General features: G+C 39.8%; 1 protein-coding gene across 1 annotated transcript in view; it reads left to right on the top strand.

The window, feature by feature from the left end:
- Window positions 1-6,924: 6,924 nt before the first annotated feature.
- Window positions 6,925-20,014, top strand: part of SOHLH2 (spermatogenesis and oogenesis specific basic helix-loop-helix 2) — a 67,918-nt gene continuing 54,828 nt past the window's right edge. Inside the window, exons 1-2 of the mRNA XM_062195180.1 lie at window positions 6,925-6,963; window positions 15,724-15,938. Of these exons, the coding sequence (XP_062051164.1) occupies window positions 6,925-6,963; window positions 15,724-15,938 (254 nt within the window). The remainder of the gene's footprint in view (window positions 6,964-15,723; window positions 15,939-20,014) is intronic.

The following is a 20,014-nucleotide window of genomic DNA, read 5'->3' on the forward strand; positions in this document are numbered from 1 at the left end:
TTATGAAAATATCCTTATTGATAATTTTATAATGGTATCTAATGTTTAGTCAAGTTATAATAGACTCTTGGAATTACTCTTCTGAAGACAGTACAAGCACAATGATTATATGTATTTAAAAAGAGAGTTTTATGCATGAAAAATGAAAAGTTATTGGTGAAAATTGAAATAGTTAATTCTCTGACTTTCAACTTCTGTTGAAACTAATACAGGCTCATTGCTTCTGAGTGAAAAAAAAAAAAAGGATGCTCAGGATTATTGGGAGGAAGGCATCTCTCCAGTGCTGGAGAGAGAAAAAAATAAATTTCTTCTCTATCTAGAATATGAGTTCAAGCCTCTTTTGAAACAACTTATTTTCATTCTCAATCTCTTAAGAAAAATAAAGCTTACTTTATAGATGAACAGACATCTACTATAAACAATGGCTACCCATCTCCTGGGGAGTAGGCTGGGGGGTTTGTCTCCCAAGGGACATCGGACAGTGTCTGAAACATTTCGTTGTCACAACTTGGGAGTGAACTGACTTCTAGCAGGCAGAGTTCAAGGATGTTCCTAAACACATTATAATGTGCAAGACTGCCTTCTACAACAGAGACTTATCTGGCCCCTAATCACATTAGCTTGAGTCTGAGAAACTGTACAATACACCTGGTAGATTATTCCATTGGGTATAAACCATTTAATATCTTTGTCACCTTTAGCTTTCTTGAGTCATACTCATTTACTGAGACAAATTGGCAGATGGATATTTTCTGTTTCCCAAGAACGTTAAGTATGCTATTTATATTTTTGATAGAAAACTGAATACTGTGAAGTATAAAATATTATGACCAATTCTATATAAATATATTTAAAAACTTGCATTCATAATTCAGTTTTAGAAAATAGTTTTCCAGTCACTTAAAATTATTAACATTCATAGCATATGCCTTATAATATCCCCCTTACATTAAATTATAATTATTTTTCACAGTATGCATATACCCTGAATAGCTTTGCAGGCTCCATTCAAATGAACTTTTATAAAGAACCTATGCCCTTTTGGATCCAGCTAAAAAGCCCATGAGAGTATTCCAGGCATGGAAAGCCAAGACACTGTGGCAAAAAAAAAAAAAAAAAAAAAAAAGACTAAATGAAAGTTCTCTGAGAATGAGATCCTGGCAAAAAGAACGGGCCATCAAAGAAGGAGGTACCTTTCTCTGAAGGGAGGAGAGAACTTCCACTTTGACCATGGCCTTGTCTAAATAAGATTGGAGTTGGCGAACTCAAGAGGCTTCCATAGCCTTGGCAGCTCATGACAAGAGCCTCGGGTGATTACTGACGTCATAAGTAAGAGTGTCAATTGTTAAATCAACAACAGGAGTCACTGTGCACTTACTCCCCATGTAGGATCTCTGTCCTTAATGTGCTGTACTATGTGAATTAATGGTTTAACTAGTACTGAAACAGTACTTTACACTTTGTGTTTCTGTGTGGGTGCAAACTGTTGAAATCTTTACTTAGTAAATACTAAGTAGATCTTCTGTATATAAAGATAATTGGAAATGAATCTTGATAGAGAATGGGATGAGAGAGGGAGTGGGGGATGGGATGGTTGCAGGTGAGAGGGTGGTTATGGGGGGAAAAAGCCGCTATAATCCAAAAGTTGTACTTTGGAAATTTATATTAAATAAAAGTTTTTAAAAAATTTAAAGAAAGGACCTATGCCTTAAATGTTTGAAAATTTTCCATCTGACTATTTTATAGGATGCATTGTGTATGTTATATCCAATGTTGCTGACTTGGCTTCTCAAAAATCACAGAAACTTAGAACTTGGGGGACTCTAGAGATTATCTAATTGTCCATCCCTTTCAAAAATGGTAAGACTGAAAGAGAATGCTCTCAAAAGGCTGTAACCACAGAAGTAACATGTTAAAACTCAAATCCTCAAGATGATGGTACTGGGAAGTGGGACTTTCAGAGGTAATTGGGTTATGAGGGAGGAGCCCTCAGGAATGGGATCAATGCCCTTAAGTTAAAGAGGCCTAAGAGCCTCACCAGTCCCTTTTGCCATGTGAGGACACACTGAAAAGACACTGTCTGGGAACAAGGAAGCCAGCCCTTCCCACACACTGCATCTGATAATGCCTTGATCTTGGACATTTTAGTCTCCTGACTGTGAGAAGTAAAATTTCTGTTGTTTATAAGCCACCATTCTGTGATAGTTGTATAGCAGCTAGAACAGTTTAGGACACCATCTAACGCCTTTCCTCCATATTGTAACTCTCTTTTAGAAGCATAACGCAGATTGTTCTGCTTGACTTCATTCCCTAGTATCTGGGGTCTCTCATTATTAGAATCAGATGCAATGAAAATCTGGTTCCCATTCACGAAGAAAATGCTCAAAGCTCCCCCAGTTCACACCCCACCCCAGTGTTTGGGCACGACTCCACCATTGTCCTACGGTAGTGAACAAACCCACTGCTTCACAGACATTTTTCTAGATGTTCAATTCCTGATTCGTCACACAATAAAGAAGCAAAATTCGTGTCTATTAAAATGCGTGCGTTGACTCCCAAAAATAATGCAGAATGATCGCGTTAGAAATTTATCGGTACTGTTTCCGCATATCAAAAGCACGGAGAACTGCAGCAATGTTTTCGCATTGCTCTCAGGGTCTAAATCGGGTTCCCGAAAGGCAGCAGCTGCTGCCACACCAGGAGGCTTGCCCAGAAATGACCCACCTGCCGTCGCGTTTCCCCCAGAGCACTTCAGTAGGCAGTGTTCAAGTGAGATCAAGTTTCTTACCACCACACTGCCAGCGGTGGAAAAATCGCCGCCATGTTACAGACAGAAGGGAAGGATCCCTCACCCGTCCTGCTGCTCAACAGATCTAAGCGTTTAATGAAAGCTCAATAGAGGGTCTACAACAGTAGCCACCGGAATTCTTCCTTATTGTCTTACTTTCTCAGTTGAGAAAACGGCAAGATATTTGTGACACTACGGGACAAAACAAGTGCTTCGAAAGTGCTTAATTCCTTAGTGGTTTAGAAAAAAAACCGCCAGGTCAGCTCTTCTCTTCCCCATCCTACACGTGTTTGTCTAGGAAAGGGGAAAAAATCCTAAGGGTTCGCTAATTCTTAACCTTTGCACTTAAAAGACTGCCCCCAAATAAGTATAAAAGCCTAAGGCTTCCCCAGGGAGGGGCGGTGGCAGCCCTAGTGCTTTGTGAACTTGGGGTGGGCAAAGTGCAAATGCCATGGTCTCCTAAGGCCCTGGGGGCACATTTGCTAGGCACACTGGGAAAAGCCCCCTCAGGCAGGGACCAGGCCAGCTCCTCCGAGGGTCCCAGAGCTGCCCCGGGTGCCCGGCCCGAGGCGAGGCCAGGCCACTTTAAGGGGCGTGCACTCCCACAGCTGCAGCCATTAGCGCGGCGGGCGCTGGCGGAGGACGGCGGGCTGCCGAGCTCCTCCTGTGGGGAGGCTGCCCCAGGACCCGGCACGTGCGCAGCGCGCCATGGCGGCCTCAATTAGCAGCCCAGAGCTCGGCCAGCTTTCAAACCAGGTAAGAGGCGCAGGAGGAAGAAGGGGAGGCAGCTGCGTTTATAAACCCGCGGGCAGGCGCTGGGGTCTGGGCGCCTCTACCCTCGGAAGCTGGCCTCAGGTAGCCCTCATCGAAGGGCCCGCCAGAGGGCGGCTTCCAGGCTCTGGCAAGGCCGCCCTGCCCAGGTGCCCGGCGCTGGCCATTTGCGGGCGCGGCTCCCGAGAGGCCACCCCGAGGACCCGGCCTCGGGCCTCCAGGGCCTTGAGGTTGGAGGCCGGGCTAAATTACCTCAGCCAAAGAGGCCAAGGCGGAAAGTGAGCTAAGCTGTTCTATAAAAGAAATCCTCCTCCCTGCTCTTGACCCTGGTCGTCTTTCAAGCAGAAGGCCGCTTGGAGAGCATTGGGCAGCCACTTCTGGATAAAACGCGAATCGTCGCTTTTACTATGGGAAGTTTGATATGCATCCCTGTCGCCGCTCGGATTGGCACGTTCATGTTTTTTCAATTCACCCACTAGCAGCGTGTCCCCGAGTGGCCTTCCTGGAGCGGCCCCCTAAGCAGGCAGTTCTGTGCAGAGAAGGGAACTCTCCGCACCGCCCTCCCACCTCCCTGAAAATCAGCAAGCTGGCTGGCCTCTTCTGGAAGCACTTGTCACCCGCTTAGCTAGGCGCAGCTTGGCGTTGTGACGCTTCTAGGTAAAAAACCAACGGGGAATGCTACCCCGCTAGGAAGAAAGGGAGAAAGCAAAACTCGCCCAGCCCGGAGGCCAGGCCAGCTGGCATTGATCGGCTTCCTCTTATCGAGGGTTTCTTCGTGGTGGGTGTGAGGGGAAGCCTCTGGTGCTGAGTGCCGTTTTGTTGCCCCGACAAGGCTGTGGGTGTTTAATCTCGAGGACAAGCTTTCCAGAACGGAATCATCACCACCTTGAAGTGGACCTGTGTAGCAGATTTTTTTCTTAAGTTCCTTAAGATGCAGAAACCGATTTAAACTCTTCAGGAGAAATATTATGGTACGGGATTAAGCAAAACTGCACAAAATGGAATTCCAAATAAAATAGCTGATTATGTAGTAGTACGTAGGTAATTATGGTCTCCTGCCCTTGAGAGTCAGAAGCCCCGGCTGAACCTTTTGTGTGCCTTTGCTGGAAGAGCAGCTTGCTGGATGCTAAATCCCTGGGCTCCTGGGGAAACTGCAGGCCCACCATGGCCCTGTGAGAGCAGCGGCCCATGCAGCTGCTCCTGATTGTCGAAGGCGCTGCTCCCGGTGATAAGAGTGACATAAATAACAACTCACTAAAATGTGGGAGTGATTTGCTTTAAGCACTTTAGCACCTGCTGTTACTAATTAAGGATTTAGCCTGCCACAGATTGCAAATGGAAATCCAGTGTTTTAAAAATTGCAGAGTCTCGAGTGCCTTATGTGTCTGTGACCATGGAAATCAAACAGAATGGATAAGGAATGTTGGTGATGATGATGTCACATTGGTAAAAACTGCCTATACTTAAGGGAGATACCGCAAGGTATTAGCAGTCCTTATTCCTGAGTGGTGGAATTACAGATGCTTTTTATTTTCACTTTAGACTTTTTAAAATATCCTGGTATTTCCCAATGAATATGTATTGCTTTTGTTTAAAAAAATCAAAGTTACAGTAATCAATCTGAATGGAAAAAGCTTTTCTGTCAAAGGAAGCCTACTGTCCTCCAATTGTGCTCACAGGTGAAAATCTTAGATGTACTAAAAGGCAGCTTTCCAAAGCAGGAGGTACTGGAAACATATTTTATCAATAGGTCCTTCTCACCACTCATGTTCTGATTGCACTTCCAATAAGGTATTTTTAACTGAATCAATATTCAGAATTTTGTTGTTTGTAAAGGTATTTGGTACTCAGTTAATTTCTGTTCCCTTAGGAAAGTGCACTGGAGCAGAGCTCTAATTTGATGGTTAACATTCTGTGTGTGCAATGGCACTGAATTTGTAGGGCAGGGAAAGAAGCCTGTGGCAAGAGAGCAAATCGGCTCTGTGCAGAACCACTTTATTTTGTACTCCCTCTGTGCCGTGGCACAAGGCACTGTGCAAAAACTTCAGATTCCTGGGCAGGGTGGCAGGGTCGTGATGCTTGTGCCTCCCATCCCTTTCTGGATCTCTTTCCCACCTCTTACAGCTTTCTCCCTACTTCCCAGAACCCAAGTTCTACCCCATTGTAGCTCACTCTTGACTTTTCTCCACGAGACAGACAGATTCTGGCAAGACACTGGGAGTCAGATCAGCAGGTGCCGGCTGGGAAAGGACTTCAGGCAGGCAGCTGATTACTGCTCCTGCAAGCTTACCTTTTGCTCTGCAAGACACCCTCTTTGCTGAACTCTGTGACTCAAGCAGTGCAGGGAGCCGTTCTGATTAGAGCTATTCTTACTGCCTGGCCATGGGCCCATGCCCACCCCCCTACCAGTTCTAACCCCCACCCCCATCTCTCTTTCTGTTTGATAGACCTGATGTTTTCTGTGTTCTTTGTGCATAGGTTTGGTGTTAGAGCATTTGTACAAACATTGCTCCTTCTAACAGTCTGGTAGTGTAAGCCCAGATGAGGATCACAGAAGTATTTTCTTCAAAGCCACTAGTTGGTGCCTGAGCTAAGGGACAGACACTGGTTTGTCTGCCCTCTCTGCACTGCGTCAGACTGTTAGCAGAGATCAGTAACAGCTTTGGTGGAACCGAAGCTTGTACCCTCTTCTCTTGTGTTGCAGTGATTGAAAGTCATGTTTTCTGAAAGTGGAGAATAAAAGCCCCATGAGGGCAGGGACCTTGCCTGTTTGTTCACCTTTTATTCCTGGCACTCAGCACTGTATGTCCTGTAGTATGGTTCAGTGAATACCTATGTATGGAATAAATATCAACCATGTTTAAGCAGACACGTGAAGTGTTAGGATTTTTAAAGGAGAAAAATAAACTCTTCTAATGGAAAGTTTTACAAGCCATTCATAGTCCAGGATACCTTGATTTATAGATATTATATTAGTGTAGTTATTAATAGCATTCCTTTTCATTCTCAAAAGTATCTCAGTTTGGAAGATAAATTATATGGCCATTCCATCCATGCTAGGTGGGTTCTTTTGTGGACATTTGTAAGTTGCCTCTATTAGCCAGGTTAATAAGAAACCCATAATCACTCCTGTTATGTCCACTTGTTACTGTTCTGGTGCTTGGCTTTGAAGAAGGCAATGTACTAGAAGAGAAGAATATCATGTATTACGGCGGAGATGTGCAAATGATCTGCACTGGTGAGCAGCACTATGGGTTAAGGTCCCGTGTTGCTGGAAGAGAGGGATGTTTATGAAACAAAACAACACTAAGGCTCCGGTGCGCTCTGGTGTGGTGTAAAGTTCATGTGAAAGTGTTATGCTGAGAATGAGGGTGTTTGAAGGAAGCAGAAGGAAACAAGCTCAGGTAGGTAGACATCAGGCTATAAAAGGCCGTGCTAAAGAGTTCACTTTTTTTATTTTTATTAAGGTCACTGGGGGCAGGTGAGCAGACTGGCTCATGGTGTTGGATTGAGCACACATGTCAACCTCCCTGTCTTCCCCAAACCCCTTAGCAGGAGATCCTTTTTAGATGGAATGATACCTTTAGGACATAAATATAAAGGAAAAATGAAGTGATGGGTTAGTATTCTGAAAAGTCCAATGAGACATAATAACAAAATGCAATACCTAGTCCCTAATGGGAGCTTGGTTCGAACAAAGTTTCTCTCTAAACATTAAAAAAAATAAATAAATACACAGGGCAACTTGTAATTTAAAAGGCATATGGGATCAAAATGCTAGTATAATAAAAGTAGAAAAACTACACCTTACTAGATGTGAGGAGAAGAAATGCAGAGGCAACACAATTTTAGGGATAGTCTAGGCTCAGTGAGAATAGAAACAAAGATGGAAGGTGTTCACCTCGTATTGAATTAGCTGGATGTACGGCACCTGGGCCAACAGGCGCCTCCTCCTGTGACTCTCTCAGTTCCTCCTACTGTGGAGGCAACAGTACTTTTAACTCTAGGACAAAAGCCAGGACTGCTTTGTAAAGAAAATGAACTGTGTATGGGACAAGGGCTCCTGGTGTGGGGGATTTCCAGACCTGTATCATTGGCAAGAAAGAGAAAAGGTAAGATGACTGTCTGCTCAGGAGGGAAGTAAACCAAATTGCTTGGCTTTCGGAGTGAACCTGCCTTTATTTCAAAAAACGTGCTGGCACTATAAGAAGGATGCGTTGTGTCTGTGGGGTTCCTCCCCAAATCCATGATCCCAGTGTAGTCATGAGGAAATGTCAGACAAGTCCAAGTATTGGGGTGTTCTACGGAATACTTGACCAGCACTCTTGAAAAAATCAGGAAAAAGTGGAAAACCATTACAGATTAGAGGAGACTCAGAGACATGAGGGCTAAATATAACTTGTTGTCCTGGATGGGGATCCAGGACTTGAGTGGAAAAATTAATGAGACCCAAATAAAGGCTTTCAAATAGCAGTGTTTTGATATTAAATTCTTAGCTTTTTAAAAAAAGATTTTTGTAAGAACTGCAATTTTTTTTTTTAGTTTTGACTAAAATGCATGGTATGTAAGACATTCTGAGAGAAGCCGGATGGAGAGGTTATGACAACTCAGCATACTCTTTGTGGCTCATCTGTAAATCTGAAATTGTTTCAAAACAAAAAGACAATTAGCTACTTAAAAGATAGAACTCTAAGGGATTTAATTTTCAAAGCATTTATAGGAGGGGCAGGATGGGAAAAATATTGATCAGCCTACAGAAGACATGGGAGAAAAAATAATACAGTAAATGGGAAACCTGAAATAAAGGAATAAAAGCATTTTACATTGTTATACATGTTTACCAATTAATTGGCTATTTAATCATATCTGATGTCCTGTAATTATATTCTTCCATTAAAAACTAAAAACTCAAATGGTGGAAAAAATAAAAAATTCTGTATATTATTTTTAAAAGTCACACAAATGAAAATGAATGGAAAGTTTCAAAATATAGAGATATGAAAAATTAAGAGCTATATTTAGGCAAAATAAAAAACCAATGTAAGTATTAAAAAGGGCAGTGATGTATATTTTATATGTATATATAATATATATGTTTTTTTTTCTATATGTGATTGTCAATTTGTAGTATGTAACATGCCAAATAGTCATTATAAATCATTGTATAGTATGTTTTAAATATTATCACTTTATATTAGTTTAAATGGGTATAATTATGAACTTTTATAACATAATTAAAAATAGAACCTATACTAATCCTCCGCCTTGCGGCGCCGGCACACCGGGTTCTAGTCCCGGTTGGGGCGCCGGATTCTGTCCCGGTTGCCCCTCTTCCAGGCCAGCTCTCTGCTGTGGCCAGGGAGTGCAGTGGAGGATGGCCCCAGTGCTTGGGCCCTGCACCCCATGGGAGACCAGGATAAGCCCCTGGCTCCTGCCATCGGATCAGCGCGGTGTGCCGGCCGCAGTGTGCCTACCGCGGCGGCCATTGGAGGGTGAACCAACGGCAAAAGGAAGACCTTTCTCTCTGTCTCTCTCTCTCACTGTCCACTCTGCCTGTCAAAAAAAAAAAAAAAAAAAAAGAACCTATAGTTAGAGAAATTGATAAATTGACAAGACCATAATTTAAGAAGGAGATTTTAACATAACTGTCTCATAAACTGAAAGCTAAAGTGAATTAACAAAGAAAAAATTGTTTGGTCTGAAAGACGTATAATAGACCTTTTTGCCCTACAGAAAATTAGCATTATTCTTAAATACCCATTGTGCATTACCAAAAATTGACAGTGTTTTAGATTGTGAATAAAATATCAACAAATACTAAAAACTGCATTGTTGTTATGCAGGACACATTCACTGTGGGTGTTGAATTGAAATAAGAAATGAACTAATGAATAACCAAAAAAATTAAAAACCAAAACCAAACATACACTCCTCTTGAAAATTAAATATGCCTATTCATGGTTAATATAACTCTTCAGTTAAAATGGAAATATAAATAGAAGGTGTATACTCTTTAGTAGTGAATGAACATAAATGTACTCTTATGTCAACATCTGTGGGATATGCTGTCCAATGGAACTTTCTGCAATGATGAAAATGTTCTGTTATTATGCTGTCTGATTACTACATGTGGATATTATGCTGTCTAACTTATTATATGTAGATAAAATTTCTAATTTATATAATTTTAATTAACAAAAGTTTAAATTTAGTCACATATAACTACCAATTACATAACATATAATTGGATCAGATGGCTCTGTTTTCTCCAATAATACATTATCAGCAAAGATAGATTAAAAAATTAAATATTCATTTCTAGTTGGAAACTTGAACTCAATAACAGTAATAAATCTTACATATATTTCAAAGTTATGTATTTGAAATATAGATAAAATGGATTTTTTAAAATATAGATGAACAAAATTCACTTCAGGAAAGGCTGAAAATGTTAATTTACCAGTAATCACTAAGGAATCGTAAAAGTTAGTCAAATTCCCATGTTTATAAATGCCTTCAGGATAAAGTTTTGTAGTCATGTTTTATCTAAATTTCAAGAAGCAGGTAACTCTTTATAAAAGTATTCAAGACCATGGGATCATATTGAAGTGGTCTGTTTCATTATTCAAGCTTGGCATATCCCTGATACCTAAAGCAGGTAAGACAATAAAACAAAATTATAAGCAATTTAATCTATGATCTTAGATGTGGAAATCTTAAAATAAATAACTTGAATCCATTACATGCCATGAATAGGTTTATCCCAACATTACAGTGAGGGCTTGGCATTGGGAAATCTATTAATGTAATTCACTACTTAACAGATTAAAGGATAAAAAATAATATGATAATGTCAATACTGTAAAACCATTTGAAAATTCTAGAGCTCATCTATGATTTACAATTCCTGGCCTTTAAACAGAGAAATTTTAATTTGATAAAGGATGTTGACCAGAAACCTTGAGTATCATATTTGGTACAATAAGTATTTGAAATATTCCCACTAAAAGAACAAGGAATGAATGTACACTATCACTCCTGCTATTCATTGTTTTGGATGTTCTAGCCAATTCTTTAAGATCATTAAAAAAAATCCTCAAAAACTCTATGAACAGATATAAAAATGTTATTTTCTTTTTCAAGACAGTTTGATTGGAGGCAATACCAGTATTTCGTGGGTGACAGTTTGAGTCCTGGCTGCTCCACTTTCAATCCAGCTCCCTGCTAAAACACCTGGAAGAGTAGCAAAAGATGGCCCAAGTGCTTGGGCTCCTGCACCCACAATGGAGACCCTAATGAATCTCCTGGTTCCTAGCTTCAGCCTAGTCCAGCCCCAGCTATTGCAGCCATTTGAGAGGTGAACCAGTGGATGAAAGATATCTCTCTCTGTCCCTCCCTCCCTCTCTCTTTAACTCTGCCCTTCAAATAAATAAATCTTTTTTTAAAAAAAGTATTATTGTCTACCTAGGAAACTGAGAAGAATTAAAATGTATTGGAACTAAATAGAGAGTACTATACAGGACATAAAACAAGTTCCTTATATAGAAATCAGTAGCCTCTCTATATGTCAGCTATAATCAGTCAGAAAATATAATGAGGGAGAAAATGTATTCCCTCATAATGACTTCTAAATGTTGAAATACCTAGAAAGAAAAATGCAAGAACATAAGCAAAAACTATATGAAAATAATTATAAAACTGAAGAATATTAATAAAACCAAATTCTCTGTGAGTCATCCTCCTTAATTGGGAGATTTACTACAGAAATAATATTCTCTAGTTAACCTTTAAATTATGTCCAACCGTAATCAAAACTTAATAGGGTTCCTTGACAAACTAATGCTAAAATTCTGTTGGAAGAAAAATTGTGAGAGAATATCTAAGAACCAAACTGACAAATAATAAGAAGGAAGCAATATTAATATTCTTCAAAAGATTCGTGGAAATGTGGATTATGAAAAGACCATGCATGTCTTTCCAAATTTCTTCATACTCAAATAAACTCATACTAAATTGTTATAGCATGTCTGAATAGGAGGATATATTTTGAGGCACTAAAAATAAGACAGCAGTTTGAAAAGAGCCTTACAAGAGCAACATGAATTCTGTTAAAATTGAAGCAAGAACAAATATCAAATTTGTGGAAGAATGGGTGGAAGAATGGTGAAATCACTGGTGCTTTGTGAAAAGTTTATGGGGACAGTGCCCAACAAGAATCATTAGTTTATAAAGGGATAATTCATTTGAAGAAGGGATGTAATGATGAAAATGTAGCCCCCAGCAGCAGACCGTACATATCAATATGCAAGGAAAAAATATTGTTTTTGTGGCTAAGGAGGACCAATGATTAACAGCAGAATCAATAGACAAGGCCACAGAGTACTCAATTAGTTCCATTTACACAATTCTGACTGAAAAAGTGGAATACACAGTTGTGCCTGGGTCAGCTGCAGACAAGGGCAGAGCTTTCAATGGAAATTTTAAACAGTTTAGATCTTAAAGCATTTATTTGAAAAATTACAGCAGGAGATGAAATGTGGCTTCACCAGCCTGATCTTGAAGACAAAGCACATGCTAGGAAATGACTACCAAGAAGTAGAAGTGGTCCAGTCAAAGCCAAAACAGTGGCCAAGAGCAAGGTTCATGGCAACATGGCATTTTGCTTGTTGACTTCTGTTTATCCTGAGGGTATTTTGAGAAAGCCTAAGGTTTAGTCGAAAAACACTCATGAAAGCTTCCCCAGAGAGCTCTCTCTTCCATGACAGAGCTACTGTTCACTCCTCTCATCAGACAAGGGCAATTTCATGTGTTTCTCTGAGAAAACATGAGACCTCCACCTCACAGTCCTGACCTGGCTCCTCTAACTTCTTCGTGCTTCTTAATCTTAAAAGAGTCTTTAAAGAACATGTGTATCTCTTCAGTAATGTAAATACGGCTTCATTGACATTATATTCCTGGTATCCTCAGTTCTTTAGGGATGGACTGAATGGCTGGTACTATCAGTTATAAAAATGTCTTGAACTTAATGGAGCTTATGTTGAGAAATAAAAGTTTGCATATTTTTATCTCTTAATTCCATTTTTTCATGCAGTTTGAAGTGCCCTCATATGCTCTATCAAATATGATATGCATTGAAAGAACTAGTAATTAGCCATCACATTGTATGGAAATAAATTCATAGATCAATGGTTCAGAATGAAGTCTAGAAACAGATGGACACACACATTCTATGGTGGCGCTTGAAAACACTGAGAGAGAGCCTGTTCAGTAATGCCTTTGGCACAGTTATCTCTACATGTGAAAAAGATGAAATCATATATACCCACCTCATGTTAATTGCCAAATAATTTCCAGATGGCAAAAAAAGTTAAATAAAAAATCATTAGAATGTGCTATCAAGGAATATTTGAACATAAACAGATGACTGTGAAAGCAAGACAGAATTCACCAAAGTCATAAACAAATGCTAAATTCATTACTAAATATACTTTTTAAAGATTGATTTATTTGAAAGGCAGGGTTATGAGAGGGGGAGACAGATCTTCCATCTACTGATTCACTCCTCAAATGGCCACAACAGTACTGGGGCAGGCTGAAATAAGGAGCCTGGAACTGGATCCAGGTCTCCCAGCTGGGTGGCTTGGGCCCCTTGGAACGCCCTCCACTGCTTTCCCAGGCACATGAGCAGGGAACTGGATCGGAAGTGGAGCAGCCAGGACCTAAGCTGGAACTCATTTGGGATGCCAGCCTCATAGGCAGTGGCTTAACCCACTGTGCCACAACACTAGCTCCTGTTACAAATATTAAACATTTATGAGTAACAAGATACCTTATAATCAAAATTGAAGGCCAAATGACAAATTGCAAAAGCAAGTAGTTAACTAATATCCAAAATATTTAAGCTCCCTAAGAGTAGTAAGAAAAAGACATGCAAAGGAGGGTAGACAAAGGTAATAAGTACAATATGCAATAAATAGAAATACAGATTTACCACTAAGATTAAAAGGTACTCAATTTCACCATTATTTTGAAAACATGCCAATAAGGGAAAATTAGGTGTTTCTTTTTTCCTCATAATACTGGCAAAATGTTTAAAAGAGAGCAAAGATAGTGTTTGTGGGAATGGGTACTGAAATATACTGTTGGTGGGAACATGAGTTTTGTATCTTTCACGAACAATTTGACAATAACAAAGTTCAAAAAACAAAAACTGTTGTAGTTTTGACTTTAAGATATATGCTTATTTGCATAAGATTTATTTACAAATGTAAAATAATATCACAGCATTATATTAACATCAAAATCCAGCATTAAGAGAATGGCTTGATCGATTATTATAGAAATGAGGACAGGATTGGCTCCTGGCTTTGACCTGGCCTGGCCCTGACCATTGTGGCCTTCTGAGGAGTGAGCCAACAGATGGAAGATTTCTCTCCCTCTTTCTCTCTTTCCCTCTCTTTCTATAGCTGACTTTCAAATAAATAAATCTTTAAAAAAAATGAAATGAGGACAGGATTAAGATTACAGATCACATCACTCTTGATTCTCCCAAAATGATAGGCAACATTTTGAAGAGAATAAATCTACAACAACCTGGAAAATAAGAATATTTCCAGTGAGCCAGAATTTTAAAGACATTGTCAAGCTACATTTTTAAGTGAAAAAAAGCAACACGCCTTTTAAGAATGTAATATCCCATTTATAAAAACAGCTATAGGTATGTATTATATGTTTGCAAAAATTGTCTGGAAAGATAGACACCAAACTGTGGATAGTGGTTGCTTCTAGGGAAGAGAGTATATTAAGGTTTGACAAGGAAAAGGAGAAGGAGAAAGGAAGGAAGGATGATAACTGGAATGTGAGCTGATAGAAGTGCGAAAGTTTTGCTTAATTTAAATTCTTGCTTAATTTTCTGTAACTCACCTGTTCTTTCTTGTTCCCCTTGGGAAGCCCCACTGTGGACCATCTCTAACAGTATCTAACTCTACAGAGTTGTACCTTTAGCAAGCTGCCTTTCTCTTTGTGTAAATGTTTCTACTCCCTGCACCCACGTCTTTTAGCTTTGGCTTTGATCGAATCACAACTCTGTTTTCTTATGAGGACCTGTTTATGATGGAGTAGTTCCAGTTGTCTTCTATTTCCATTAATTCAAGCATCTCTGTTCTTGGCCATTTCCTTCCTTCCTCCCTCCCTCCCTCTCTGTCTCTTTCTTTTCTTAAGATATATTTATTTATTTGAAAGTCAGAGTTACACAGAGAGAAGGAGAGGCAGAGAGACAGAGAGAGAGGTCTTCCATCCACTGGTTCACTCCTCAATTAGCTTCAACTGCCAGAGCTGCACCAATCTGAAGCCAGGAACCAGGATCTTCTTCTGGGTCTCCCACATGGAGACAGGGTCCCAAGGATTTGGGCCATCTTCTAATTTCCCAGGCCATAGCAGAGAACTGGATCGGAAGTGGAGCAGCCAGGACTTGAACTGGCACTGATATGGGATGCCAGCACTGCAGGCAGCGGCTTTACCCACTATGCCACAGTGCCATCCCCTCTTGGCCATTTTCAAGGAGTTTTCTTCATTAGTTAAAAGAATGAAACAAATAAAAGGTGAGCTTAGGAATGCTATTTTTTCCCAATTGCATGTAGTTGAAAATACCCTCTAGTGGGAATAGTCTTTTGGATTCCTAATATTGGGATTTGAATAGCATGTGTATTCCATTCAAAGAACTTTGTTTCTTTAGGATTTAGGAATTTAGATCTTTCTCTGTCCTCTGAAATGTGTATTTCACCAAAATAAATGTGCGGGAGAGATACAAGTTTGGTTTTCTCTTCAAAAAGAAAAAAAAAAAAAACCCAGATTTTCTGGTGGGACAGGCAATTGGGAGTCACAAGAATGTTATCTGTTGATAAATACAAATCTGCAGGAAGATCAGAGTAGAGTAGCAGCGATAAGCAAAACTTTTGAAAATAGCATTAAATCTGTCCACCACCCTAGGTGCTGAGGACGTGAAATTCATAGCCCTCTCCTTGAGGTGCTTTCAGCCGACCAGCTGTGCAGCAGCTTTATTTATTTATTTGATGTCTTTATTTATTTGATGTCTCCTACGTGACATTTTGTGTATGCCCAGATACTAATGATGTGGCGCGTCTGCTTTCTTCCTTCTCATTCAGGCAAACATCGACCTGTTGTTCGTGGGAGATGTCACTGTGGGCTGCCTGGCAGATAGTGTGCAGCAGTTCTTTTCAAACGCAGCAGAAGTCACCATCACCATCAGTGACATGAGGAAGGCAGCCGTGCTCCTGGATGAGTGCACCTTCAACATGGTTTTCCTGAAGATGACTCCTTTCCTCACTGCTGAGGAGCTGGAAGCTCTCAAGTTAATTAGGTAAGGGTGAAAACCCTTGATTCTGGAAAACCTAGTTCTATAAAAATCCTGCAAAGATATATTTCTACTTCAATTTTTAAGAGTAGGGATATCTTCATGGGCAAAATCTATACACTGGTTGTTTTTATTGCCACTTTGGCTACTATTATAGGAATTATGATTTTAACTTGAAAAGTATTAGGTATAAGTGAGAATGGAGAATTAATTAATTGGTCATTGAAATTTTTTTGGTTTATAATGCTTACATTATTCCCATAGGTAAGCCTTTTAAATAATCATTAGAATGACACATCTTTTTCAGAGTTCACTAATTTTATTACAGAGGATTCTAAAGCAAGTGAGTCCTCTCAGCTCTAGGTCATGCTGCTTGTAGATCAAAGATGTCTCTTGGAGAGCCACAGGATTTTTTGGATCCATTGAGTCTGGACACTGCCACCTCTAATACTCTTGTAGTTCAAAGAAGTTCTGTTTCTTTCCAACCTACTCCAGCTCCAGAGACCTGGAGTCCGGTGGCAGAAGAGTTAGATTCTTCTTTGCCTGGTCTACAGGATTTTGAGGCACTTAGGGTGTATTTAAACAAGGTTCTCTTTCTTTGGAAAGATTTGATAGAAAAGTGGAGTTGCAAATACCATTGGAATATATGAGTGCCTGACAAAATTAGGACAGGTCTCTCTAGGCTAAAGGAGAAAGTTTGGAGACAGTATGGTGATCCCATAAACTGGTGGGGGTGGGGGGGGCAGAGGGGGCGGAGAGGAGACATTACTCCTGGGATTTCTTAGAACTTCTGCATTTCTTCTGGCTTTCTACTGGAGTGTGAACTGTGGACAAATCAGGCAAACTATCCAGGTGGATTTCACTTCCAAAACATTGTGAAATGTCCTTCTTGTGAGAATATGCCTATTTTAATTCATATCTTTAAAAAAGTTCCATTAGGGTTTGGACATTGATCTAGCATTTAAGACACCTGTGTCCCACTTCAGCATTCTATTCCTGCTCTGGATCCTAACTACGACTCCTGTTAAATTAGACCCTTGGGAAGCAGTGATGCAGACTCAAGTAACTGGGTATTTGCCACGCACATGGGAGACCTTGAGTGAGGTCCCAGCTCCTGGCTTCTGCCACAGCCCAGAAGATGGAAATGCTTGCTCTCACTCTCTCTCTGCCTCTCAAATAACTTTTGTTTTTTATTTTTATAAAGATTTATTTATTTATTTTGAAAGAGAGAGAGAAAATAAGATCTTCCAAAATGCTGGTTTACTCCCCAATGGCCAGTGCTGGGGCAGACCAAAGCCAGGAGCCAGGAGCTTCATTCAGGTCTCCTACATGGTTGGCAGGGGCTCAGGCACTTGGGCCATCCTCTGCTGCCTTTCCCAGGCCATGAGCAGGGAGCTGGATTGGAAGTGGAGCAGCTAGAACACTAACCAACGTGGCGTTGCAGGCGGTGGCTTTACCTGCCATGGTACAACGCCAGCCCCTAACTTTGTGTTTTAATTTTAGAAAATCTATAGATAGGGCTACCCTGGTTAGGAATTCATCATAATATCTCATTTATATAGTGTAGTTTTCATTATATAATTATGAAAATTACAACAGGCATGTAAGGTGGATAGAGCAGAGTTGCTGATTGAACCCACTTGACAGATGAGAAAGCTGAGGCTGAAGTGACTTGCCTGAGACCACGTGGCTTGCTTTTATAACACTGAGACTAAAACTCTAAACTTTTCACTTTAGTTTTTTGCTAGAAGTGTGAAGTTTTTGACTTTTGTATTGAAGCCACCTCATTTACACCTCTGAGAGTCAGTATATGCCAAACTCAGTATAAACCAAACAGATGCGTGGTGATGGACGAACACCGGCAAATCCGGATGGTGGGTCTCTCTTCATTTCAAGAGTGGGACCCTAGCAGTGCCTCTCTGAATAACATTTTTTATTTGCTCATTACTGAAGGTACTTTTGAACAGGGTAAGAATAAACTTCAGCTTAAGAAGAAGGTTTATGCTTAGCAGCAGTTATTAAAATCCAGGAAGTCGGAAGAGAATTTGCTGAGACTCTCATATCTGTAGATTTTCCTCATTTCAGCTTCTGTTACTCCAAATAATATTTCTTAGCAGGGAAAAGAAGGTCGATGAGGAAATGAAGTGTACAGATATGGTAGTTCTATTTTGTTGTAAAAGCGTTGTTTGAAAAGAAAAAGATAATTTGTGGCATATACCTGGATTTGTTTTTCCTGTGGCACTGTTCCCCAAACCATAGGTACTGACTGGTAGATAGCAGGTGTTTTCTCCCTTGATGTAGGCCTGAATAAATGGCAGTGTGGATGAGAGGGAGGGATTCCCTACTGGGGTGGACACTGTATCCTAGCTTTTGTATTCCTCCCTGAAAGAGGGATAATGTTGTCTTTGTGGAAGCTTTGTTTGTGTGATGTTGGCTTCAGAAGCTAGAAAAGTCTCTAAATTTCACTTTTCTGCCCTCAGGACTTATAGGGTTATGATATAGGAATTATTTAAACCCTGTGGAGCATGTTTATAGTTTTCAACCTATTTTTTTTTTTTTTAGTTTTTTCTTTTTTTTTTTTAATTTAATGAATATAAATTTCCAAAGTACAGCTTATGGATTACAAAGGCTCCCCCACCCACAACTTCCCCCCCCCCGCCAACCTATGTTTTTTCATGGGGCAATGAGTCCAATATACATACTGCCCCATTTACATAAACTGTTTAAACCTTCATCTTTTCTAAAACACTGTGTCTTTTGATTTGGGGATAACATTTAATGACTAAACCAAAATGAAAAGTCTAGCTTAGTTTTTCTTATCCTGTATTTCAGATTATCCCCCCCCCCCCAGTCTTTGTTGGTGTTTTGTGTAATATCTCAGAATTTGGATAGGTCCAGGAGAATGTACAATTGCTTAGCTTAATTGTGTCTTTCTGTGGATACTTTGTGCCTCCTGCCATTGAATGATGAACTTGCTATTGAGTCAAGTGTCCATATTTATTTTTAATATTGGAACACATGACCATATATCTTATATGTGACATACAGATATTTATTGAAAATAAATATAAAGCTTAGCTTCTTTACTGTAACATTGGATTTGTTTTAGAATAAGATGAAAGCATTCCCCTTAAAAGATTCTTAAATTTTTTCTTACAAAAGAACTATTTAAAGCTTGATGCTAATCACTGATCAACTTTCATCATTCATTTCATCATAAAATATTGATAGTTTATGAACTGACATTCTCAAGAATTAGGGCACATTGTAATTTTAGGTTAACATTCCTGGTTGTATCCCCTAATTTGTTTTCAACTCATGAATACATTAAAAGAATGTATTTTTATTGAGCCAGATGAGCACATACATTACCCAGTGGTAAAACATTTTAAAATAACCTTAAGATTCATAAGCTTGGCTCCAGAATCCCAGGATACTTCTCTTTTGGCTTAGGTCAGTTTTCAAAATTGAGGCACACTCAATAGGCAGATATTTTATAATTCGTTCAGACACATTTTGGTACTTTATTTTCCAAAGGCAGGTACAGGAAATTAAACTGTTTGAAACCCATCAGTAATGTATGGATCCTTTCTGGGACTGTGGTTTTTCTTTTCCATGAAATAGCTCTGCAGTTCTTCAAATTCCATAATCCTCTTGAGCTGAGAGCCCTTCAGGCACTAGAGAGGAATGCAGGATGTTGTTCCATCTCCCCAGTCTAGAAGTCAAGTTTGGATCTGATTTCATTTTTCCCCATGTAGTTTCAATTGTCTGAGCAGTTAACTTCTCATTTCATAAGAAAGCCCAGTCTTGTATGAGCCACAGGGATCTAACAAGTTGTCCTTTTATGTCCCAGACTCCAAAATGTCCCTGGTTTGACAGTGCAAAGAGATAAATTTTATAGGCTACTTCGCATGAATTAGTCCTCTGAATAGCTGAAAATAAACACAACAATAAAAAATCTAAGAGGTTTTACTGAAACCTTTTTCCTACAAATTGGTTGTGCATGTGAATAAGGGTTGAGGAAAACTCGGGTCTTTCTGACTTCTACTACCTCATGACACGGTAAAGCTGACTTAGGAGGT

The sequence above is a fragment of the Lepus europaeus genome, chromosome 6 (assembly GCF_033115175.1).
Source record: "Lepus europaeus isolate LE1 chromosome 6, mLepTim1.pri, whole genome shotgun sequence".
Lineage (NCBI taxonomy): Eukaryota > Metazoa > Chordata > Mammalia > Lagomorpha > Leporidae > Lepus > Lepus europaeus.